Raw genomic sequence first — 27,713 nt, forward strand, 5'->3', positions numbered from 1 at the left:
AACTGCAAATCTTTATAACCTTTATGTAGAACAATAACATGCTGTTCAGTCGTTATTTTATTTTTTCTTCTAAAATGTATACTAACATATCTAGTGTTATTAATTTTCCGATACATAAAGTTAGATTTATCTATGTTTCGTTGGCACTTTATTAATCTATATCGTGATGTAAGAATAATTTAATTCTAATAATTTTTTTTTTAAGAATCAAAAGCGGTGTCGTTTGTCGATAGTTATTAAGGGATACAGTACGAATTTTCCTGTGCCTTCAATTCAATACTTATGACTTATAAATTTGGAATAAAATATTACCTAACGCAATACGAACAAACGTAATGTTCATAAGGTATATAAAATATTGTTACGACCACGTAAAAATATTTATGTTTCAGTTTAGTGCACTGACGCGGTTATTAAAATCGATGGTAAAGCTACGGCGAAATGCGACGTACAAACAGTGTCCGTTGTAAACGTATGAATGTGTTCTGATGTTTATGTTTTGATGATCCAGTTGTACAACAACCGACATTGCTGATAACATTAATTCAATCCCCCCCTCACTGTTCGTCTATTCATCACGCGCGCGCACGCATTCACCCAAACACACCGCGCACACTAACACAGACATGGACGCGCAAACGTAACACCTGTCCCTCGGTATAACGTACGCGCGACGGCTGATTTCCATGGTTAAAGCGAACGTCCGAAAAACCGAAAGTGCCCGGTAAGTACTCACTGGACTTCTTCAGCGCCTTTGCCAGCTCGCCGACGTCAGATTTTTGGGCTTCCGCGGAGTTGCGGTACGCGATCGACAACTCCTTGGCGAACATGATGTTGCGTGACAGATCGTCCCACAGTGCTAGTTGAGTCATTTCGTGCAAGCCCATGTACCGTGGCGTGCGCGTGTTGCGTGTACGTGGATCGCGTGCACAGCGGGATCCGGACGGCGAACGCGAGAGATGAGGTACGGGCAGGATTTGGACTGCGGGAACGACACGGATGAGTCGACCGCCGAACGGGGACCGCGGATCAATACTGACTGAGATTATCATTGCGGCGAGCACGTCCGGGACCCGAACCGAAGGATCGGAGAGCGCGCGGTGGACGGGCCCGGTTACAATGGGGGAGTGGTGGCGGCGGCGGCGACGCACGAAAAGACGGGATGCGCGCCGCGGTGCGCATGCGGTAACCGGCGTTCCGCGTTCCACTGCCCACAGTGCGCCACCGCAGTTGAATCCCGCGCAGACGCGTGATGCGCGCCTTCCAGCAAGGAGACGCTCTTTGTCTTGCAGCAGCTGTGCTTCGGCCGGATCAACAGGACTTTATAGGGTGAGCACACCCGTGCAACACTCGGGTGGTTGGAAGGGATGTCGGCAAGCCTTTAAGTGGATACGTGAGCTATTCGCACAATTATTAAATGTAAACAATATTCAATCACGTAGGAGCAGTACGCGGTTGGGTAATGTAATTTCCGATAGCGTTCAAGGGTCCCTTCGTCCCATCACCGTTCACCTCTTTGAACCGCGGTCCGACGTAGCTCTTCGTGCTTTTTGATCATCGGAAATGTTGAGAGTACACCCATCATCCTGCACCCCCCACCAATTCTAAAACACCGTCAGAGAAATAATATATATATAATTGAATGCAACCAAGTCGCGAAACACATAAATATATGTATCATAATTTCATTTTCGTAATTTACATCGTGAATTTAATAAAAAATAGAGTTCACTCACATACCAACTGATTCAAACGTCTTAATTTATTTTTTTAATGAAATAAAATTTAAAACATCCCAAAATTATCAAATTAAATTGTTCACTTATAAATGCATACAGGACCAATAGCACTATTTTATAGATTTAACAGACAGTAGACTGTAAATTTCATCATTGGCTAATGCGAAGTATTCTCATCATTTTTCAGAAGAGACGGGAATCTTTATAAATTTATAAGTTTCAGTCCCAGTATTTTAAAATACAAAATTAAGATTTCGCTTCCGGTTTCAATTAAAAAAGGTTTTAACTAGTTTCAATTTTTTTTTTTTTTTTGTTAACACAAAAAAAGTATAAAAACATGCATTGTAATATAAAATATTACATTTTTATAGTATTATATTAGTTATAACATGATTAAAAAAAAATGTTGCAGTATTTTAAATTTATAAAAGCCAAATAAAATGTGTTATACTTAAATATTATATTGATGCATAGGCAATATTTACATACGAGTAAGAGGAAAAAGTGATTTTTTTTTTAGATTTGGTAAGAAATCTTTTTGTTATGATATTATATTTTGTAAAGCTGTGAATTGTGATGTTTGATTTTTATTAGAACTGAAACAAATATAAATAGTTTTTATAGTTATTTACTTTATTTTGTAATAGTTGTAGAATCAAATTTTTAAATTAAACTGTTGGTTCGTATTAATCATTGATCTTCTAGATCTTTGGAACTTATATCACTACATAATGTTGTTTTTCATAATATGAATTTCTTATTAATTAAAAAAGTTGTACTATTTTATTTTTAAACGTACATCCATGATATATGAACTGAAAAATTATTTTTAGAATCTAAAGTCAAAAAACTTTTTTGATCGAGGGTTTGTGTTCTTTAAAATTTGAGTAAATGTTTCTCTAAAAGTTTAGGCTCTATAATTTAGTCTTCGGTTGAATTTCGTTTTGGTTTCAGTTAGGACTTATTCCAAGGATTTTTTTCTACTTTGAATTTTTTTTAAATAAGCATATCAAAATAGAATTATGATCTTTAAATATAGGAATAATATCAAATTATAGTTACAATTAATAACATTTTTAGTATTTTGGAGAAATAATTTAAAAATGAATCTATTAAGAAGAAATACAACTATAAATATTTTTCTTTAAAACATCGTATTTTAATTTATGTTCTCTTTAATTTTTTCATTATATTTATATGTTTAATACATAGCACGATGTGAGAGCGTTCTTTTATTAACTTTATTTCACTTTTATTTTCTTCATCTTTAGATTTTATTTTTTTGCGTAGATAAGAATCTCATCAAATCATTCGTGTTCTATAGCTTTAGGTGTGTCTTTGATGTGGTGTTCATTTTGATCTAACTATATCTGTATTGCTGGTCTTAAATTTCTATTTTGAAGAGCAATTATGTTGAAATGAATAAAATTACATTCATTTTTCGTTTCTACAGGCAAACTTTGACAATCTATTGATTTAAGAATATTGCTTTTACTTATTAATTGTTCAACATCAGTGCTGTGAGGTTTTGCAGTTATAAAACGAACTAGTAAAATAATTAAATTCATTGGGCTCTGATAAATAGTACATTAATTTTGGTAATACTATTTTTTACATATCTTCTGTTATATTTTGTTCCATTAAATCTATGTATTCCATATTTAGATCTGTTGAATCTAATTCATTAACCAAAACGTCAAATGCATTTTTAATGTTAGCAACAGGTTAAATTTTACAAACAAAATATTGATCAATATATATAATAATAAAATTATACTTATGCTGTAGTACATCAACACGAATTTAAACCAATGATTCTTCAAACATAAATTATATCATTATTATAATATTGATATTGCAGTTGGGCATTAGTGTTAAATTTTTTTTTGAAAACTGTAGACATGATATTTTGGGGTTATAATTATATATTTTTGCAACCCTGTAATATTTTCAGGCGTCGCAAGTGTCATTCTATGCGACCATTAGTTTACGCCATAGCATGATAAATAAAAAATGCATAAGTATACGTAAATCTGTGCGATTTTAGTTCGAACATCGAATACGATAAATACCTTTTAGTTTTTCAATTCTTATCATCGAACACGGTACAAAAATCAAACAATTCAGTTTTAATTTGATTTTCATGTATAGTGTTTTCCACCGATTTTAAACATCAGTGTATAGTGTTCGTTGTAGTTCTGTAAATTTGAACACTGTACACCAGTCAAAAACCCAGGCGCGGATCCAGCTTAACATAACGGGAGGGGTGGATTTTAAATAAATATACTCTATGAGTCAGCTGGGGCTGGCCGGCTGACGGGTGTCGTCGATCGTACGGTTACAATAATATGGTTCTTATCGACTATTCATTAATTTATGTTATAAAAATAAAAGACGAAAATGTGTGATAATAACAATACATTAGAATATTATTACGTAAGATAATGCAATTTAATAGTACATCAAATTAAATTAACACATTTTAATATGACCAACGGGGGGGGGGGGGGGGGCCACCTCTAAAGCCCTCCCTGGATCTGCACCTGCAAAAACCGATAGAGTGTGGCTACCTTATAAAATAATTTTCTTATTGCAAAAACACCTAACAAATTAATACCTATAGCTACAATTATTAATTTTCATCTTATTAATGTGGCAATAAATTATAAAAATCAATTACGCAAAAACTGATTATGAAGTGCACATCTAGCTTATCCAAATACGCGCAAAATAAGTCCAACTGCACTTTAGAATAAGGTTTCGGTTTCCAATCCCTATTTATTAGTTTATTTTTATTTAAAATAATAACTTTATTTATAGTTACAAAAACTTCATTTAGAACGCAGGTATTATGGCTAGTAAATCTTATTGTTAGTAATTAATCAATAATTTTATTTAATTACTAAATTCAACTCAATATCGAATTATTTACCTATTATAACGATTTCATTTTACTGAAATCTATAACATCTATAACTTAGATTAATCCAATATACTTTTAAGTAAATGTTTTATAATTGTCATATGTTTATGCTTTTCTGATTATTAAAAATAAACGGGTATTACAATACGAACAAATCATCGTGTAACTACTTCAACATTAACTTCAATATGTAGTTCGAAACAATAATTAAGTGTAAATGGTTGGATATTGCATTACACTTTTTGGTACTTACGTAGCTGCAACATTTATTTCATCAATTTTTATTACATAATAATTAAATTGATTCAATAACATTAGTCCGCCTCTAGCAAGGAGTATGTTGTTGCAATTAAATTAAATCAAGTGTTAACTGTATAAATTAGGCCCGATTTTTCAATTGCATTTAACTCATAGTTAGTATAACAACTGACGGTTAACGTTTTCCTCTAGTTAAACTGTTTATGGAGTCCCAGTTAAGCTAACCAGTAATTTTAATTGCCAGTTAAGTTAATTGGTGCAATTTCTTTCGGTTATAAATATTAACTGTTGGTTAACATAATTTTATATTTTTTCATAATTATTCATTGATAATTATTTTTAATTTAATATTTTTTTTATACATTTTCGTATATAAAGTATAAAGTTTTTATTGATCGATTTTCTTTATTTATTTTTCTTTATTATTTATTATTGTATTAATAATAACAATGTATCTTCTACTATACAACTTATTATTTGATGATGATGATATTAAACTTTATGAATACATAAATTATCAACGCAGGCCTTATATTGTACACTGCAAAATAGATAATTTATTATGGGATGATTATGATTTCAAGGTACGTTTTCGTCTGTCTAAATAAATATTTTTGAAAGTCTTACATTTGATACAACATTATATTAACACTAATACAGATAGGTAAGTATTATTCAGCAATTAAAGGATAACTGAATACTAGAGACTTTTAATAATGACATATGTATAGAATATAACTTAAATTATAATAAAACACTTTATTTTAATAGGAATAATGCTATAACACCAATGCAGAAATTATTATAAACATTGCGATTTTATGTTACTGGGAGCTCTTTAATAAGCGCAAGAAATGTAATTGGTGTTATTAAATCATTTTCCTGTCTTATAGTAAGAGATATAAGTCTGGCCATAGCAAAACTTAGAACTAAATATATAAAAATGCCAGAAACTTATTCTGAGATTCAAGACTTACAAAAAGATTTTTATAGTATAGCCAAATTTCCATTAGTGATTGTAGTGATTAACTGTACGCACATAAAAATTCAAAGTCCTTGTAAGTTAACCCGGGAGAGGTGTCGTCGGTCTTCTTGACCGTAGTTATTTTTAGTTTTGTTTTAATTTAATTGTTTATTTCCTAAGACTTTGGATATTCCTCATATCTTTCATACACGTGTACATTATCTGTTTTATGCTGTTTTCGATATAAATTGTTATTTATCTTCATTTCAATTAACGTTTTTATCAATTTTCGGTCATTTACTCTGTTGATACCATTTGTGTTTTCGTGTTCTTGATGCGTTCATTTTTATTATTTACCGACGTACATGTTTTATAATTATTTTTCTCCGTTTCTTCTCTAGTTTTTTTAGTGTTGTTTTCATAAGTAATCTTAATTATTCAGTTAATTATGGAGAAACAAGCTGAATAACTAAGAATTTTGCTTGATGAAACTGAAAATTGCGTATTTTCTGAATCTGATGTTTCGGATATTGATTATGTCGAGGAAAGTGTTCATCAAACTGAAAGTGAAGAATCGTGTGATGAAGACAAAGATGAATGTGAACCTATAGTTGTTACTGAAGAGATTAGAGGTAATTTAATTTATTTGATTATTTAGTTATTTAGTTATTTATTGGTTGCTTCTATTTTTGCATAGAACGCCCATGTTACACTGGCAAAGACAAAAACAGTATTTAGTATATGCATCCACCCTCAATAAATACACGGACAAGAAGACATAATTTACTATCTGATCGTGCAGTTCCAAAAGGTAATGCGCGAAATGTAAATGTTGCAATTGAAGCTTGGGCTTTATTTTTCCCGGATAATATTATTCAAGATTTCACAAATTTTACTAATATTTACATTTCTACAATTCTTAATTATTATAGTGATGAAAAATATGCCAAATACACTTCATTAGTAGAAATTAAAGCTTTTTGGGTTACTTTACTTAGCTGGAGTTTTGAGGTCATCTCATTTGAATTAAGTTGATTTTTGGGCCAAAGATAGTACAGGAATAGAAATGTTTCGTGCTGTAATGAGCTTACAACGATTCAAATTCCTCCTTCGATCATTGAGATTTGATGAAGTTACAGATCGTGTAGAGAGAAGAAATTAGCACCCATTAGGTACATATTTGAAGAGTTTGTAAAAAAATGCCAACAAAACTATAGCGTTGGTGCATATACAACTATAGACGAGATGTTAGAGTTCTTTAGAGGAAGGTGTTCTTTTCGGCAGTATTTGCCGAATAAACTGGCAAAATACAGCATAAAGATATTTTCACTTTGTGATTCAATAAAATTTTATACACTAAACATGGAAATATATGCCGGGAAGCAATCTGATGGGCCTTTCAAAATAGATAATAGTGGTAAAAGTATTGTTGAACGACTTGTAAGACCCATTTGTAATTCAGGTCGTAATGTTACCATGGACAATTGGTTCACGTCTGTTCCACTTGCATAAGAAACTTTTAGGTAAAAAACTCACTATAATAGGGACACTAAAAAAAAACAAACAAGAAATACCACCAATATTTATACAGACAAAATTACGACCTCTTTACAGTAGTTTTTTTTGATTTGGTAAAAATATAAATCATACAACTTTACTTTCATATATTTCGAAAAAAAATAAAGTGGTAACTTTATTATCTACCATGCATTATACTGATGATATTGAATCATCAACGGGTGAAAAAACTAAACCAGAACTACTTACTTTTTATAATCATACAAAATGAGGCGTGAATACAGCCGATGAGCTAAAAGGATCATATTCAGTTTCTATAACTTCTTGTCGCTGGCCAATGACAGTATTTTATTCTCTTCTTGATATTGGTGGAATAAATAGTTGCATAATACTACTGGATAATACGGGGAAAAAAATGAGTCGTCGAAACTTCCTAAAAGAACTGTCAAAAGAACTTTGTATGGATTATAATATAATCATTATACGAAACAACGATTACAAAATAAAAATATTTCTCGTGACTTGAGAGCAAAAATAATACAATTTACACAGGCACCTCAAAAACAACTTGTAGAAAAAAATAAAACTCGAGGGAGATGCGTTTACTGCTCATCGAAAAAAAACCCCAAACTATAACACATTGTTCAACTTATGATTCACTTATTTGCAGAGAGAATACCATTTCAAGTTATCCAGACTGTACACGAAAAACTCAAACAGACTCTGATGAATAAATATAATTTTTTTATTTGTCGTACTCATTTTTTTAAATGTAAAAGATCTATTTTTTTGTATTAGTTTTAAATAAAAAAAAGTCCAAAGGTACAACTGCATAATTTGTGTTGATTTGTTGTGTGTTCATGCACCTTTGACTACAAAAATAAATAAATTTTGATCTGTATTATTATATATTAATTGCTAGTAGGGAGGGGGTTGGAACTCAGGGGTAGTTCTTAATGCCTTATATTAAATATCTATAATAATATGACATATATCTTAAAACAACATATGTATATAAACTAACATTACAGAGCAATAAAAAAATAATTTCTAATATGTTGGTCTAAAAGACCAACGACACCTCTCATTTAATATTTTAACACGACACCTCTCCCGGATTAAACAAAAAATTGGTAATTAAAAAAAATCAATATTCTTTTTATAAAAAAACTACTTCAAGGTGTTCCTAATGTTGAGTACTTTCGAAATCGAAAAAGTTGATTTTCATTTAATGTACAAACAGTAGTATCATCAAAACTACAAATTATGGACATTGTATTCGTTGGCCTGGATCATCTCATGATTCAACTATTTTTTCAAATTCAAAGATTTACCATGACCTACACACTATAAAGAAATGGGGCAACAGATAATTTGTAGCAAATTCCGGTTATACAAATACAGACCATATTGTTACTCAATTTCTTAATCTTCAAACAGAAACAGAAAATGTATGTAATGAATTTCAGATAAGAACTAGAAATCCAGTAGAGCGCACCTATGGGGCTTGGAAACGTTGTTTTCCAGTTTTATCTCTTGTAATGAGACTCAATATACATAAGATACAAACAATAATAATTGCATGTACTGTTCTGCAAAACATTGCGATTAACAAAAATGATACAAGACCAATCGACAACTCAGAAATTCAGCTACCTGATGATATTTTAGAAACTACACCTACTATTCAAAACAATCAAAATAATGCTAGAATCAGACTGTTAAATGAGTATTTTTTTCACTTATAAAATCTGAAAATATATGATTTGTAAAATAATAACAATGTGTATATGTATAGGTATTATTAAAATAACATAAAATGAAATTATTATTGTACTTTATTTGTTCTAACTATAAAAAACAACAATGCAAATATATTTTAAATATTTAAATATAATATAATATTTTAGGAAAATTAAAATAAAAAACTTTTGCAATATTATTTTTTTATTATTATTATATTTTATTCAGTCTTTATATATAGAAATACAATTTTTTACTCTTTTAATCTCTATATATTAATTTTTAATTGATATATAATTTATTAACTATAAATTATTTATTTAAATTATTAATATTAAATCATTAGTTTTTTTTTATAATAATGGTCTTAAAACTGTAGTTTAAAAATTATTTTTGAAGGAATTTTTTCAATAATAAATCATTTTTTAATTTAAGACTTTAAATGTTGAGTTAATCTTCTATAGTTATATGTTTCATTTTTAACATATGTAACTCTGCAGATTGAGAAATTTCCTGCTGGACTAATTCTTCCTGAATGACTACTAAACGTTTTTTATCTTCAGTAAGTTCTTGTATTTTCTGGCTGACAGATTATTGGCAATTTTTTTTTTTTTTTTTGGCATTTTAATTCCTACATAATAAATATTGTTCAATAATATCTTACATACATGTATTTGAATTGTTAGGTATACTTTTATTTTTATTTATCACTAAAGAATTGAAAGATTATTCATTTAAAAGTTGATTTGTTGTTGATGGCATATATTGATTTAAACTAGATGGGTTATCAATGATCAATTTTGAGTTTTTAGTATTACGGTAAGGGTATTATTTCTTAACAAATTTACTGAATTAAGTGATGTCCTTCGAGTGATGAAGAAGATTAATTATTTGCTGTAGGTATACGGTTAAAATATAAATTTATATATTGTTGTCATAATGCATAATATGTCCAAGTAAAAATTATCAAAATTTTATTTTAAAATTTAATTTTTGTAATGCATCATGGTTATTTTATATTTTTACTTGGTCACAATTTGTAGGATTTGATCACGATTCACAACATAGTTGTCAATATGCAAAGTGACCATGTGAAAAAATATAATACTTATAAAGTCATACAAATTTTAAACATAAAAATAAAATTGTATTAATTGTCAGTAATTTGTTTGTATGTTGACAACGATGTATCTATAAATAATATATATATTAAACATATTTATAAGCAATAATTTAAAGTTCGTACTATTATTATTTTTATCTATCTGTATTGATGATCCCGGAAAACAAAATACTGAGTTTTCATCAAATATAGTCTTATCTTTACTTTGTAATTCAACTACTTTAGAATCACTATCAATTTATTGCAATTCATTTAAAATAGTATCATAAACAGTTTCTTTTAATTCAACCACAATAAAATCTAAAAAGGTATTATTATAGTTATTTTAATTAATAAGTTATTAGTCATTTCAATTAATTATTTTAATTACTATAGTGAATATTTGAGCTAAACAACAAATTTAATTCAAATAATAAGTGATACTAACCTTTGATTGCATTAGAGTTAAGTTCACAACCAATACCTTCAATTGATATTTGACTTTTTCTAAATAATTCTGACTCTAAATCTGAGAATGGTTCAAAAATCTTTTGAGATGGATCACCTCCAGTTACAAATAATGCTGCTTTGGTTCCCCTCATACTTTTTTTAATGTTTTCATATTTAAGTCTTAAACCGTTTTTACTTCTTGGCTAATTAAAACTAATTTATAATACAATTATTTTAACATCATCTTGAATTGTAATTTTATTGAAACTTTCACAGATCCCATCACCTGGTTATTATACTCTGGCTCAATATTTGCTCAGATCTTTATCTTTCCATGTTATGGAATTTGAGGATTTATTTTTCAACACTTTCTTTTTCTTTAAACATAGTTTAAGAAGAAGCTCTTTTTTAGAGTAGCTGAAGTTGATTGACCTTTTTCTATTCAACATTATTTTAAATATTTAACAATTGACAGTAAAGGTTTAGATATTGTATAATTTTCCACTTAAAAAATAAAATACATTTTATAAGTTTATAATATTATGAATAAGTTAAAAATAATTGATAATATTAAAAAATTACAACTTATCAATCATTTTGCAATATGACCACTAAAAAAAAATCGTTTTCACAGTTAACTTCTTGTTCATTAACTGAGACACGATAATTTCATTAAAAAACCGGGCGTTAGTTAACTTAAGTTAATTGAACATTTTTCATACAAATCACATATGATAAATGTAATTTGGAAAAGCTTTTGATAATGTACCGTGGAAAGAAATATTCTACATTTTAGAAGGAAGCTGCCTATAGAGATAGAAGGATAATATATTATTTATACAAAGACCAATCAGCTACAATAAAAGTAACGGACAAAAAAAAAGACAGCGATAATTAGGAAGGGTGTAAGACAAGGTTGTCCAATCTTGCCAATTATATTTAATATCTATATCGAATAGCCTATTAAAGAAATAAGAGAAACACAGCACAGAAATAATATAGGCATAAAAATGGGTGGTGAAATAATATCCTTCTTAAGATTCGCTGACGATATTGCACTACTAACAAATAATGAGTATGATTTGGAAAAAGCACTTGAAGAAATTACGAGATACTTCCAAAAATATCATTTGATTATCAACTAGCAAAAAACTAAAGTTATGATGTGCCAAAAAGAAAAACGATTCCGTAGAATAAATATCTGAACAGGGAACAAGCTGCTTGAACAAGTAGAACATTATAAATACCTAAGCAGTATAATCAACCAAGACGAAAGATGCATCATGGAAATAAGATCCAAAATCGCACAGACAAATTCAGCATTTATGAAAAAGAAAAATTTGTCATGCTCCAACAACATGAGTATTCAGATGAGAAAACTTTTCATAAAAAGTATATGAATGGAGTATGGAAATCTATGATTGCAAAACATGGATATAAAATAAGGCAGAAAAACGAACACTCGAAAGCTTCGAAATGTGCTGTTGGAGAAGGATGTTGAGAGTGAGTTGGGTAGAATACCGCACCAACGAAAATATACTCAGTCAAATAGATGACGGAAAGAGATATTCAAAGCCATTAGAACAAGACGATAGAACATGATGGGTCATATATTGAGACACGAAATGAATTAAACCATTAAATAATAGAAGGAATAATTGAAGGTGAAAGAGAACGAAAACGTCCGAGATATTTATTTGTCAAACAAATAATGTCCGAGGCTAGACTTACAAGTTACACCGAACTAAAAAGGCTAACTGAGAATAGAGAAGAGTGGAGAAAGAATATCCAATTGCAAAATCAACCTTAAGGGTTGAATATCAAAAAGAAGCTAAATAATAAGAATAAGAATACTAAATTATTTCAGTAACACACTAACTTAAATATTACTCGTCATTTTTACTTTACTTTCTCTTAAAATTTGTCAATAAGTTATTTATTATTATTTCTTTTATTTTGTATTTTTAACTTGACATTTATTTCAATATTTTTGATAACACTTTTATTACGGTCGCCGATAAGACAATGTTTAGGATTCCCGAGTTTGTGCCAACACATTTATTATTTAATGAATATAGTGAATTGTATTATATATTGTGTGGGAAGTGTCAGTTATATGAATATGCGTGTTAAGCATTTTTAGTATAACTGTCAGTGCCTATACTGATGCTACGGATGCGCTAGTGAATCCTTGGGACACAATCTAGCAAAACCTCTTCAATCGATTCATTTTTCTTTTCATTAATTTATGTAATTCATGTAATTTATTTATTTTATGATATTTAAATACGTCAAATGAAATAATTTTCTGTAAATTATTGTAATTTAATCGTGCTAATTGAACAATGTTATATGTATATATATATGTTGTATGCTAATTATGGCATCGGATCACGCTATATGCATTCACTACTCAAATTTATCCAACAAATAAAGTCCTATTTGAGCATAAATTTTAGTAAATTTTTAAGTAAAAAAAATCAGCAAAGTTACTTACACGCTGGGCAAATGAACTTATTTTATACACAGATGCCAAAATATTTTCCATATCATGTCTATATCTTACCTAGAATGATATTTTACTAAGGCATAACAATATGCAATCGTTAATACAAGACAGCATGTTAGTTAGCCATCAAATATTCTGTAATGTTTGGTTTTACTTTTTCCGTGAATAAGTCAAACAATTTAAGAACTTAACAAAGACGAGTAAAGGTTAGTACATGATATTACGAAATTTAAAACGAACTAAAATAAAAAATTGTATGAAATTTTAGTAAGTTCAATTACAAATACAAAAATATAGTATTAACTCTAATTTTTCTTTGCATAAAAATTCATAATTTTATCATAAATAGGCAATTAAAAAAAAAGTTTATTTATTTATGTATATGTTGATTGAAATTTGTTATTTTTAAGCTTTCATATTTTAAAAAACGAAAAATGAATGCAATCAAATCAATGATACGTTTGGCCCGGTTTGTATTGAACGGGGTGAGGTTAATATCTTAAGGTTTGCAAATATTTACCCATTATCGCACAAATATCGATCGGAAAGAACCACACGGAAAAACATTTTCTACCACAAAATCTTATCAGGAGATATGTATATATTTTACAACCCAAAGTTGCACATGACACTTTGACTTCTACTTAGTAACATATTTGGGCGATGCTGAGAAAACGGTATGACCATAAAGTGTCATCGTGGGTCATCGTAATCTATAGAATTTATATTATATATTAATAAAAGCATATATAATAAAAGAGCAAATAAAAAGAAAACAATATAAACATAGTATGTACGAACGACAAATAATGTTATGTATTAAATAATAGATTAATTAATAATTTATTTTGAAAGATGCATAAATAAGCTAGTTCATTTCTCCAGATGATGTTCTCTAATTTCTACCACATCATTGGCCTTTTGAAAATCGGCTGTCATTAGTGTTGAGATTATTGTTTATTTATTTATTTATATAGCAGTTAATTACTCATGTCTCGTATTTTGTGTATATAATTACTTAGCAATAACTCGTAACTAGAGGTGGAACTAGGAATTTTTACGCCCGGGAAAAATTTTAAAATTACGTCCTATCTTAGACCAAGAATCTATATTCAAAACGTTCACTCCAAAAATGAACTCATTAACATTCAGTTGGTAAAAAAGAAACTCGTTTATGTTTATATTCATTTTTATTAAAAGTGAACACGTTCACATTCGTGATCTATGAAAAAATGAACTCTTTAATTTGGCTGTTCATTAAAATTTTTTATTTTATATTTATACTCATATACCTACTACAAAACTTACATCATCTACAATTTACGCCCGGGGATAAATCCTCGTCTTTTTCAACCCCCTGCTTCACCACTGCTTGTATTTTAAAATTTTTAAAATAGTTTAATATTATTTTTTTAGTATTTACCATATCCTAATTTCTAAGTTTCTAGATGTCTGATAAATATCCTATAATTTTAACGTTAACTCTAAATTATTTAAAAATTAGTTTAAGTCATTTAAATGACATAAATGTTTTAAACGTATTAGACAATGTTGATAATGTTTTAAATAAATGGTTTAAGACAGTTTTTGACATTTTGATTAAAACATTTTGTTTTAAATAAAACAACTCTAGTTGTTATCGATGGGCAAAACTTCGATTTGCTTCCACCGATTCACCGAAGACCATCCTACTTTGGCCGTAGTGCTAGTGAAGGTTGCTCGGTCAGAAAATATCATGATGCGCGGCAGGGGTCGATCCGTATGGGTCCGTCGACAAATTACGTTCCGAAGCAACAACTTCTTCCGAATTGCTTCTGGTTATTTATTTATTTATTTATTTATTTATTTTTTTTTTTTGAGGGTTAAACTAGTTACGACCGGAATTTTTTGTTAATACGTACTAATTGCATCTCTTTAATTAAAAAAACTAAATAATATTTACCTTCTTTCTTTTATTCAGACTTAGAATTATCTACAGCAATAATAACTACTACAGGTAGGTTAAAAATATTGATTTTGCTTTTTATATTATTTACTTTATTTTTTATTCTATATTTGAATATACACCATGTCACATATACACATGATTCATGAGTAAGTGATTCACGGCTAATTATTTTACTTGTTTTCTCATAAATATCGTCGAGAACTTTTCGTTTAAATTATCACGCACGATTTGATGATTTCGTTTTCTTTTTCATGATTATATTTACTACATTTTTTGACTATATCGTTATCAGAGTTTAATTGAATGTAAGATTTACACACTTTCTTACAATAACACCACCGTTCATTATCATTTTTTTTAGTTATTTTGAAATAGAAATTTGAACCCATCAATAATAAACTGTTTTGTTTTCCCCTGTATATGGCTTTATTTTCACTCGCCATGATCAAAGATAAAAGTTTGTTTTCAAAAAAGTAATACGAGTAGAGTTGTGAACTGTTAAACTGCACTGCGACAGTAATTGTTTGTCTACATAACGGAACACAAGAAAGTTGTCAACGTTTATACTAAATTGATGTTACAATAAATAATTAATAATAACCAATAATTTCACTTTTAAACATTTCAGATTTCACAAGTAATGGAGATGCATTAGTATTACACCTTTTTATACAGGACGAAATTCGTAAGAATTGGAATTCAATAATATCCAAACCCAGGTTTAGACGGTCGTTAATACTTCACGGATAATAAAATATAAATAATATTACACCAATTAATAACATTTTTTCTTAGAAAACGCCAAGTCTCCTGTAACCCTCAAAATGCGTGTGAGGATTAAAATACCACGTATACAATACGGGTCCCGTTTAGTAATGTATTCAACATTTTAGGACTGCAACTCAATTACTTAATTGTTTTAGTAAAAACTTTTTTTTTTTTTTCGGACGGATCCGAAACGCCAGCACACTAATAGAAAAAATCTAGTAAAGAAATATTATTTTATAAGTACCATGAGCCCACGAAACCCTAAATCCATTCATATTGTTTTCCTTTTATTTATTTACATTTGATTTAATTTTTCATGATAATTTTAGGAGCGAGGTCAATACGTCACTTCTCTATTTTGATTTAAAATTCGGTCTTATGTATTATGTTTATCGTATCTTCTACGTGTTTTAGATTTATAATAATTGTTTAACGGAAAAAAAACGGAGGCGTGTGATCGCGACAGGAACCGCTTTCTGTGGAAAAAAAACTACGACTCAGCAGTCATCCTACCCTCCCCCCTTTCAGCGGTCACCGGATCCTCCGCAACATGCAGCGGTTCATACACGTGCAGGCTGTTTATCAACCGCATAATTATTTAGTCGCGCCTAAGAAATTCGTGTGGTGACTCGAAAATACCATAAGTGGGGGCAACGGATCGATTGTGTATGTATACCGGGCGAAGAAACTCCCCGAACCCAAAAAAATGCACTTACTTCGTGGCACGTGTGGCCCGGTTTGCACGGAGTGGGAGGAGTGACAGTAAGTCAATGTCCCGAGAGCGAGTATTCCATCTAGCGCCGCATAAGTATGCACCTGTAGGCTGGAAAGATTCACATGGAAAAATCGTGCGTTCTCAAACAGTATATGCATACAGAGTGATCCATTTATTATGTCTCCATCAATTATTTGAATTTTGGTTTTATTTTAAAGCTTTATTTTTTGAATAAATTACTTTATGAGAAAAAATATATATATGTTTTCAAAAAATGTAAATTATCATTTTCTTAAGCACAAAAGTGTACAAGTATTTCGTAGTAGAATATGTTTCATTTAATTACACACAACAGCCGACTAAAATAGTTAACCATTTATTACACTGTAAAAAAATTGAGAAAATAACTCTTCGTAAAAATTTTAAACTTTATAAAACTTATTGTTTTCGAAAAACATAAATTGTTCAAAAAAATGGGTGGTTAATTATGTAAGCAGAATATGGATTATTCTGTATTTATTTATGAACAAGTTTTCATTTACACGTTGTCATGTCATTGGCTAGTACGTTGTACGCTATAAGAATTTATATTCGTTTGATTATTTGTCACATTTATAGGCCATTGCTTCAGTAAAAAAACTATAAAATGCAGATTTCTACAATATGCTTATAAAAGTCAAAATGCTACTAAGCAAAAGTACATTAAATGTTAAATTTTAACCATATAAAATCCTTCGACATTAAATTTTTTTTTTCAAAGAGGTAATTTTATCACAGCACATAAATATTACTTAACATTATTGGAGACTAACACATGTATTATCATTTAACATCTTGTTTCGATAAAAACGTTTAATTGACGAATCCAATTGTATACACATATACACATCAATATATGTTATAAAGTTTAGCAGCATTTGTGATCCGCTGGTTAGAATATCTACATAATAGAGATTTGTTTTAGAATCCATATTGGCATGTATAGATTTCGGTTTCATGATCAAATTAAAGTTTTCTATTTTAAGTATTTTTTTAACTCATAAAATAAACATCAGTTAATTGTAATTATAATATTTCTAATCCTTATTTATAAGTGTTACGCACAAGCAATTATTATAAATACAAGTCAAATTACATAAGATATATATTAATCAAGACGATAGAATTGATTTAAATATTAAACTGATTATGGATAAAATTAAATTAATTTAACAATCTTAGAAATAAATACTAATGCACATATTTCATTATGAATAGTTTTTAAGATTAATTATTTCATTTGGATTAATTAGTACTAAAAAATTAAAGAAAGATAAAACTTATGTACAATATTAAAAATTTGTTTTTTATCTATTTTAATGTAACTATAATTCAATATTTAAGTTCTTCTTTTTTTATTCTAAAATTGTAATTAATACTGAAAATGTAGAATCTAATCTAATTTTAACAATAAAATACTTATGGTAAGTCAGTATAGAAAGGGTTGTTATAAAATAGTAAAGTGCCAAAACTCTTAATTTATCTCTAACAAGTTCATTAAAAAAATTAATTAAAATTGTTTACAACAAATAATATACATAATGATTTAGACATTGAGTTGTATTACCACATTTTAATACTTGTGTTTTTTTAATTGATTTAAGTATAAAATGTATTTTATAAGCATTTTTTTTTTTAAATGCTAAATCATATATATATTTACACACATTTATTTCCATTTCAAAAATAACTAATGCTATTAAAATGTACTGTTCAAAATATTTTACTTTGTTTTTTTTTTGTTATTATTATTATTATTTATTAATTTAGACTTCAACAGCAAAGATTATTAGCCTGTTAATATGTTATATTATACTATTGTTTCTTAAAATTAGATGTTAAATTTAGAATATATTTATAGTTTTTTATTATTTATTATGAAATGTAAATAATCGAAGAAAATGTGCTGTAATTAAAATAGTTATGAGATGTTTATTTAATTAAATAATTTTAAATTTATTTGATTCACAGGATTTTTAAAAACGATAGGTATGCATTACAAAAAGATAATTAATAATATATATTATACTATATCTGCATGTTATATAGCATATTATTAGCAAATAATAAATAATAGATAATTTATTTATAATATTTCAATAATAATATTTCATTCTATCATACTACTATAATTTATGTTCTCAGATTTTATTAATATTTTTGGTTCAACATTTAAATATTTGGTTTTTTAATTATTCATTAGGTTCATATATTTCCAAATTTAATATGTTGTTTTAATTATACGTGACTTTAATATTTAACATAAAGTATTTGTGAATAGTTTTGAATAAAATAGTCGATCACAAAGAGGACTACGAAAAAAAAAATAATAGTAATAATGTATGAATAAAAGAAGCGCATATAAAATATCGAAATAAGAAAACCCCTCCCAATTAAATGTACCCAATAAAGTTTTTAAAAATGGGCCTGAGACCGGTTAATACGAGTATATCCCTCTCTCAATTCATTACTTCGATGCATCAACCAGAGTGCAGAAAATAAATGCAGCAGTGTTAGACCACTGTTCACCGTCGCATTCAAAATGTTTTTCATACTTTTCAGTATTTGTTTAATCCTCTTTTATGTTTTTGATGAAATTGTTACACCACGAGGATATCCAAAAGGTAAGAAATTTTCATTATTATTAAAAATAAAAATGGATTATAGAGCCTATAGATAATTTTTTCTATAAAAGTATTATAATAATTGTAGTTAAGACTTTTCTGAAACAAAATGCGATCTTCATCCAACTATCTCCACGGTTAGTAGTAATTTTCTGCGAACCATAGGCTACAATAATAGGCATTATGAAGTATTAATTTATTTATTAATATTTTATTTATTTTTTTTATTATTTTTTTTTTATTTTATTTATTTATTATTTATTTTTATGTATTATTTTTTATTTATTATTTATTTATTATTTATTATTATGGCATTATTATTATTATTATGAAGTGTATATGTTTCGACTCGCACAATCGAAAACACCAATATTCTCGCACCCGGGTTTTATTAGTTTCAATAAAATATAGTATATAAAATTAATACAATTTATACATTTTATAATTTTTTTTTTATCCGAATTTACAAAATTAACAAACTTCAATTCGATCGAAATTTAAAAAAATGAGATCTGGAAATTCTCTAGGGGGAAACCCCTCACCCCCCCACATAAATACGCTACTGATTGTACCTAATAATTAATGTAAATTTCATAGAATGTAAAAATTATGATACCTTGTAAGCTAATAATCTTAGTTGTTGATGTTATATCAATAAAATAAATAAGTAAATAAATAACAGGTATTAAATATTTAAAATACAATCATAGCAATATTAATTTTATTTACAAAATTGTGTAAAATACTTTTTTTTAATATTTATTATATTTATTATTTATATTACAACCATTAGTTTAAGTTGTATTTTATATACAATAAAATAACTATAATATTTATAATACTATTAGTAGGTATCATAGGTAGTATAAATTATATATATATAGTGAATGTTTTTGATTTTATAAGAATCTAGGTATTATAAGTCGAATTAATACCAGGTATAAGCCAAGTTCAGTTATTTAACATGCATCACCCATCCCTGTATATCATCCAGTGCTTGACTTGGAAAAAAATAGAATAAATAATAATTTAGTTGAGGTATTCAGCCACCCTCTCTTCCACCACAAATCAAACACTGATGTTGCCTGGCCGTGGAGTCTTACCCGATATAGTAATCTTGTGCTTTATATATAGGAATAATAATTATATATACATATTATTATCAGGCACGTTTACAAGAGAGGGTTTTGGAGGTCTTTCCCCCATTTTTTAAAATTATAAAAAGTATATTTATTTTTATGTTTTTATTCGCATACTTAACAACCAGTTAAGTAGTCTTTATCTAAGTAAAAAATATTTTACGCAGGTAAAGGTAACTAAATCAAATTGTCCGTTGTGATTTGTTATTTGATAATAATTTTTGTTACCGTAGCCCTTAAAATCTTAATACACAACCCAACTTTTTTTTTGTGTACATGCCTCAATATATTTTATTTTATTTAATATGATTTAATGAATAATGCATTAATATAATATTAATTCTTTGGAAGTTATAATTAGTTATATTTACGATCGTTATTTCATTTTACACGAACTATCTAATTATTTTATTTTAATTTAATTATTGATTTAAAATATAGAGATCTATAATATTATAAATATTTTACTCAAGGCTAAAATATTTGTTTAGCAAATTATTATTAATAATCTATATTATCAAAGAAAAAAGAGTATTTTATTTCATTTTTATACAAAACTCGCATAAATACCACATATATTTTAATTTTTTATTGTTAAAACATATAAAATCGCAATAGAATTGTTTATCATTTATGGGATTGAAATATGTAAGTATTCTTAATGTTAATTCGTAAATAATGTTTCCTTTAAGTATTCCTATGAATAAAAAAGTGTTCGAGCAAAGAATACCCAAAAAACTTATTCAATGTCAATGATATTAGTAGGGACATTACTCTTATAATATGTTAATGACTTTTTTCACTACCTTAAACATTCATGATGTTTTTATATGCCTACCATGTAATATTATTTAAATTCAAACGATACGTATTATAATAGTCTTCGCCACACGTAGTACATTCGTGGGATTATTAAAAAACTACGATGTTTTTTTTTTCTAAAATATTTGCATTATATAACATATAACATATGCCTATAGCTATATCTGTATAATTTTTTACTTCTAAGTATATTATTTGATATTTTTTTTTTAGGTACAATAACCATATGTATGGTGTGTGGAGGTACATACTTATAACTAAAAACCGGATTTACATGCATTTTAAATTATAAAATATGCATACGAAAATGCACTAAAAAAAATCAAAATATGCAAGAAAAAAATGCAAAACATGCAAAATAAAATTTCAATTTTTATTAAATTTTATACTCGATTTTAATTTTGCAGTGATAATAATTTTCTAATTTTATTAAAATTTTCAAAAACAAAAAGTAAGATGCAAATATGGAATACGGAAATGTAATTTGTTAAATCATAGAAATTATAAATTACAAATTAAAAAAAAAAAACACAAATAAACGTTTGTAAGAACATTTAAGATGCAAATATTTGATCATCCATTTATAAATAATAATAGTTTATACTTACTGTAGTAGAATACCAGAAAAATAAAAATAAAGCTTAATTTAAAATAAAACTATGTTTATATATGACTAATAACAAAGTACACTTGCTTCGTGTTTATAATATAGTGATACGATTTGTATTCCCAGTCGCTTTTGAGTAATTTACCTCAAAATTAGACGGGGATTAGACACTGTCATTTATCGATCCCACATATACAATAGGCATTAAAAATGTTAATACAATATGATATTAAATATTTTAAGTTTTAACTAGTCAATACTAATTTTTACAAATCAATTTCATCAAAATTAGAATTAACCAGGACTTCAATGTTGATAATAATTTTGAAATACAATTTTGTAACAAAATTCAATCAAAAATAAGTATAATTATTATTATTATTTTTTTTTTTTTTTTTTTTGACAAAGTAAACTATCATGACATTTAGCGTTTACCGCAGTATAATTTATGAAAATAAATTAAGATAACCGATCGACTGGCGATCAAATATCGACTATCATACAATATACTTAACAATGGTATTAATATAAAATTCTGTTATTACTAAGTATCTAACAATATAACATACTGAAGTCTTGGTAAATTCAATAGTTTAACTAGTTAAAACTAGTTTTGATGTATTTCGGTTTTTAACTCTGACACTAACAATGAAATCCTGGTTAATTAGTCTATATCAGTTTTGACGAAATTGATTTATAAAAACTAGTATTGACGAATTTCCGGTTTTAAGTGTAACATATATACTCCACGTGTTAACGATCGTTTAATTCTTTGACCATTCCCTGTTCACTCCTCATCCGAACAGAAATCTAGTTATTTTTGATCCATTCGACGAATTTTTATTTATTCAAAAATACAATTGACAATGATAAAAAAAAATATATATCAAATTATGTAATACAAAGTGTAATAACACCGCAGGAAAGCAATTTATTATCTCAATTAATTTCCAAAAGATTTGTTATAAATAATGAAAAAAATAACATTTAAACATTTCAAATTGAAATTCTTATGTTTGGTACATTCGTATTCGTCTCTTTGTATTTAATATAAAATAATTAAAATTTTAAAAAATAAATTATCTTAAAATATATATGTTATTTAATATAAATTATGTTACATATATCATACACATATCATATGTATGTATATGTTACGGGCAAAGTATACAATTTGGACATTTTATACAATGCCCGGGCATTTTATACATTGTCCGAACAGTATATAAAATGCCCTTCGTATATTGGGCAATATAGATAACAAATGATATGATTTAATGAAATATGATAAATCAATGAATAATGACATGTATTTATATTATTGATTAATTCATCTCAGTAGATATAATTTATTGCACCACCAATCCTTTCTTGGCTGTGCTTCCTTTTCTTTTACATGATTCGCAACTATTTAAGTATAGCATAATTATATCTCTGGTGATATTTTTATATTTTGTATTTACCTCGTGTTCCATTCTGTTTCGTCCACCATGTCCAATCGATAAATATACATAATATTTAATTTTGTTGTTTTCAGATACTGGTACAATTAACTTATTAACATCAGAAACTTTTAACACGTCATAGTTTTTTAAAAGTTTATAATCATTCGGTTCCTTTTTCTTTGAATTGTTTTTTAATTGATTTTTATGTAAAATTAATTGATCAAATTTTAACTTGGTAAAAAATGAAGTATTTGAACCTTTTTTTTAAAAAAAAAAAAAATTGTTTAAATCTTCGTTAAACTTTTCCATGTTCGAATAAGTAGTTAGGTACGCACTGAATGAATTAACCTGCACTATACAAACGATTCACGGTTACTAAATAATTCATTTTTGAGAATTGGTAAAAGGCCGACTGCACGATAATCACTACAACTTCATATAATATAACTTATAAAACAGTAAATATAGTAATAATATATTATGTCACGTACACGCATATAATATGTGAACAAACGGACATCCCCATTGTAAAAATACGATAAGAACAAACAAATTAGTTACAGATAATAATTTTTAGATAATAATTTGACTTTATTTTAACTATGTTTTACGATTTATCATATTTCATTAAATCATATCATCCGTTATCTATATCGCCCAAATTGTATACTTTGCCCGTAACATATATATGTACATACATACGCATATACATTCGTGGTATATATATATATAAATTACGAATATTTTTAATAGCTTTGTATTTGTTTTAATATAAATCTTGTATTTATTAAAAGTACATCTCTGTTTTAGTAATTAATTATTTTTTAATGTATATATAGGTTTAAATTACATTTTATACAATATTCATTTTCGTCAGTGGTATAGTCGGAATATAAGAATAATTTTTTTTTTATAAAAATGGGTGGTTTAGGCGGAAATCCTATGAAGAAGTTAGGTGCTATGATATTTATATTTTAAAAATATAAGAAACTCCAAATTTTGTATACTTTTGCAATATTTTTGAGAGGGATTTGATAGGACTTCGAAGGGCTAATAAAGCTAATAATAATATTTATAAAAAAGGACGCATCTAAGCCGAATATGGTTATGTTCAGTTTTTAATTAGGTAGAGACGCATAAAAACTTTACTTTTTTTATCCAAGTCCAGTATTGGATATATATATAATGACAAAAGGTAATTTACTTTTTTAAATTATGCCCCACACAAATGCATTTAAATAGCATTTTTTTTTTTTAAAAAATATTATCAGTGTTCGAATTAAGAAAAATTAAGTAGGGGAGCTTAATACAATGATTTAAAAATTACATTTCAAGAGCAAAATTACTTTGCTCCCTCCACCATCCTTCACCTACAAAGCCATACTGGCCTATGATGTAGACATAACATTTGACGTTAGTTCCAATCGTATACACTTTCTCTACATATAAAAAATTTTCAAAATGGTCTTTTAAAATAAAATGAATGGTATGACTATTTGAGCCAGTATGACAATGCAGTCACCACCACCTAACATAAATTTTGAATACTACATTTCAGTTGCATATATTTATAATATCCATAGTCCTTATAATTATACGTATAAGGTCTATGGTAGAATCATATAAACAGACTAAAAAAAAAATATATAGAAGCATACAATGTGATATAAACAACCATAAAAAAATAAAATATAATAAAAATTAGTTAAATTCATTATACCATTAACATCAATATAACTTCACATTTTAATAGAAAAAAAGTCGGTTTAGTTTGAGGCATCCCTCTGTCACAATAAATAAATATAGTTAGGGTACAAAAAAAAAAAAAATAAATAAATAAATAAAAAAATGAATATCGGAGCTCATTCCCCCTAATTCGAACACTGAATATTTTATTTTCTTATCTATAATATTTCCCACTCTAAATGCATAGTAAATTTTATTTTCCAAACTGGCTTCAAAATATAGACTTAATTGTTTTAATGTAGAACAAATATTTAAATTTTGTACTAAACAATAATAGTAAATATAACAATTTTTGAAATGTTTAAAATTATTATTTTAAATTAAAAAAAAAATATAATAATTGCTGTGATTAACTGGTTTTTTTAAATTACCAATAATTCTATACATTTTATTTTAATAAAAAAAGAGATCAGAAGTAAAGAGAAAGAAAGAAGTTTTTATTCGGAAAACAATTTAATTTTGTTTACTCATTAATGCATTAGAACCAATGTTATTCAGTATTTAATATTAATTTATTTTATATTTATTAAGTTATAATTATAACTATAAGTATAATTTTAAATACAATTATAATTTAATATTTTAAAAGTTCAATATAATTTACTTCTTTTTTTATATCTTTTTCTTTTACTTTATAGGTCCCACGCGACTTCCTCTGATTGGGAGTTATTTAAAAATTCGAAACCTCAGAAATAAATTAGGTTTCTATCACTTAGTGTGGGCTCATTTAGCTAAAAAATATGGTCCAGTGTTTTCTATTAAATTCGGTCAAATGGAAACAGTAGTCGTTTCTGGTTATGACTTAGTAAAACAAGTATTGTGTCATGACGACTTTGATGCCCGTCCGGATAAATATTTTTTCAGATTCAGAGCTTTTTATCAAAAACTTGGTAAGTTGAATAGTATAGAACGATCAAATGTATAATATTAATGTATTTAACTTAAAAATCAAGGTATTGTATTTGTGGATGGACCCGGATGGTTAGAACAAAAAAAGTTTAATATGCACCACATACGTAGTAAGAGATATGGAACTCATTTAATGGAAGTACTTATCTATGATGAAGTTGACAAGCTTATCTTAAATCTAAATAGTCAATGTGAGGTATATATCAAAATGTAATATTTCACAAATTAACATATAATTAATGTACAATTGTATTTGTTGTTATTTAATTTGTTTAGAATGGTAAGCCAATTAAAGTTAGCAGTTTATTTGATATATCCGTTTTCAACGGCCTTTGGATATTATTAGTTGGACACAAATTTGAGCTGAACGATACTAGACTTAAAAAACTCTTGGAATTAGTGCATGCCAGTTATAGAATGATAAATATGTCGAAAGGAATTTTATACCAAATACCATTTATCCGGTATTTTGCTCCTAAACGTTCTGGATACAAAAACATCAAACAAATTTCAAACGAATTTTACACCTTTTTAAAAGTATATACAACTATAGTATAAAAACTATAAATTTAAACGATGTTTTATAAAAAAATGTTTGTAGGAATTAGTTGATGAAAACAGAGATCAGATATATGACCCCAACAATTTCATTGGTGCATTTCTCATGGAAATCGACCAAAATAGAGAATCATCAAAATCATTTTCAGAAGAACAATTTCTCGTTTTATTGTTGGATTTGTTTCTAGCGGATACTGAAACTACAAGCAGCATGTTAACTTTCGTTATTTTAAATCTTATCAAACATCCGGATGTACAAGCTAAAGTATATGATGAATTAGACTCGGTAATTGGACAACGAAATATTCATCTTGAAGATCAAAGAAAGTAAAAATAAACTAGAGTATATTTTTCTGATATAAGAATACAATTTTTATAAAATTTAAAAAAAATTATTACGTAGATTGAACTACCTCACAGCAGTGTTAATGGAGGTACAGAGATATAGCAACGTGGCACCGTTAGCAATCGCCTATAGAGCTGTTCGAAATACACACTTACAAGATTTCATAATACCAGAGGTTTGATAATATTGTTACTTAAAAAATAATCAATAATAATAACAGTACAAAATATATTTTCAGGATACTATGATACTGGCAAGTATATGGAGTGTTCATATGGACATAGAACATTGGGGCGATCCCGAGTCGTTTCGGCCAGAAAGATTTCTAAATAGCAATGGGAAAATTGTAAACGATACATGGCGTATGCCCTTCGGCCTTGGTAAGAATACGATTAAAACAGAATATTTTTTTTAAATAAGTATAATAGTATTTAATGTTCAACAGACTGTTTTAAATATTTTGTAGGTAGTAGAAGATGTCTAGGAGAACCAATGGGAAAGGCAACTCTTTTTTTGTTTATCGCCAAAATAGTACAACAGTTTGAATTGAAGGCACCACGAGGAGTCCAATTACCAGACAAGTATCAAGAAGAATGTATCACTATTTCTCCATCGGAATATTCTGCTATTTTTATACCTAGACCAAATGTGTATTAAAGAAATGTAATTTGACTATGGTTAACTTTTTATTTATCACGAGTTTAAAAAATAATCATTAACCTAAAAAATTATTATATTTATGTTATAAATAGGTTATTAGCAAAGTAATTAGAAATAAGAAATAAATAATCTAAAATGTATATCAAATATGTGTAAGTACATTATTTTAATTCAATATTAA

General features: G+C 27.4%; 1 protein-coding gene and 1 pseudogene across 1 annotated transcript; both read left to right on the forward strand.

Annotated features, from left to right (window-relative positions):
• Positions 1–5,369: 5,369 nt before the first annotated feature.
• Positions 5,370–9,150, forward strand: LOC112691713 (annotated as a pseudogene).
• Positions 9,151–19,134: 9,984 nt separating this feature from the next.
• LOC112691748 (methyl farnesoate epoxidase-like) lies at positions 19,135–27,587 on the forward strand. Its single transcript, XM_025566137.1, has 8 exons — positions 19,135–19,300; positions 25,698–25,949; positions 26,013–26,164; positions 26,245–26,505; positions 26,570–26,853; positions 26,930–27,047; positions 27,111–27,252; positions 27,339–27,587. The coding sequence occupies exons 1-8, from the start codon at positions 19,219–19,221 to the stop codon at positions 27,527–27,529; spliced, it is 1,482 nt and encodes a 493-aa protein (XP_025421922.1). The 5' UTR covers positions 19,135–19,218; the 3' UTR covers positions 27,530–27,587.
• Positions 27,588–27,713: the final 126 nt, after the last annotated feature.

The sequence above is a fragment of the Sipha flava genome, unplaced genomic scaffold (genome assembly GCF_003268045.1).
Source record: "Sipha flava isolate LNK unplaced genomic scaffold, YSA_version1 66_pilon_pilon, whole genome shotgun sequence".
NCBI classification, from domain to species: Eukaryota; Metazoa; Arthropoda; class Insecta; order Hemiptera; family Aphididae; genus Sipha; species Sipha flava.

Coding starts and splice junctions, on each gene's coding strand:
- LOC112691748 (XM_025566137.1), top strand. CDS start 19,219: ATGTTTTTCATACTTTTCAGTATTTGTTTAATCCTCTTTTATGTTTTT. Junction 26,165..26,244: donor ATCTAAATAGTCAATGTGAG/GTATATATCAAA, acceptor TAATTTGTTTAG/AATGGTAAGCCAATTAAAGT. Junction 26,854..26,929: donor CATCTTGAAGATCAAAGAAA/GTAAAAATAAAC, acceptor ATTATTACGTAG/ATTGAACTACCTCACAGCAG.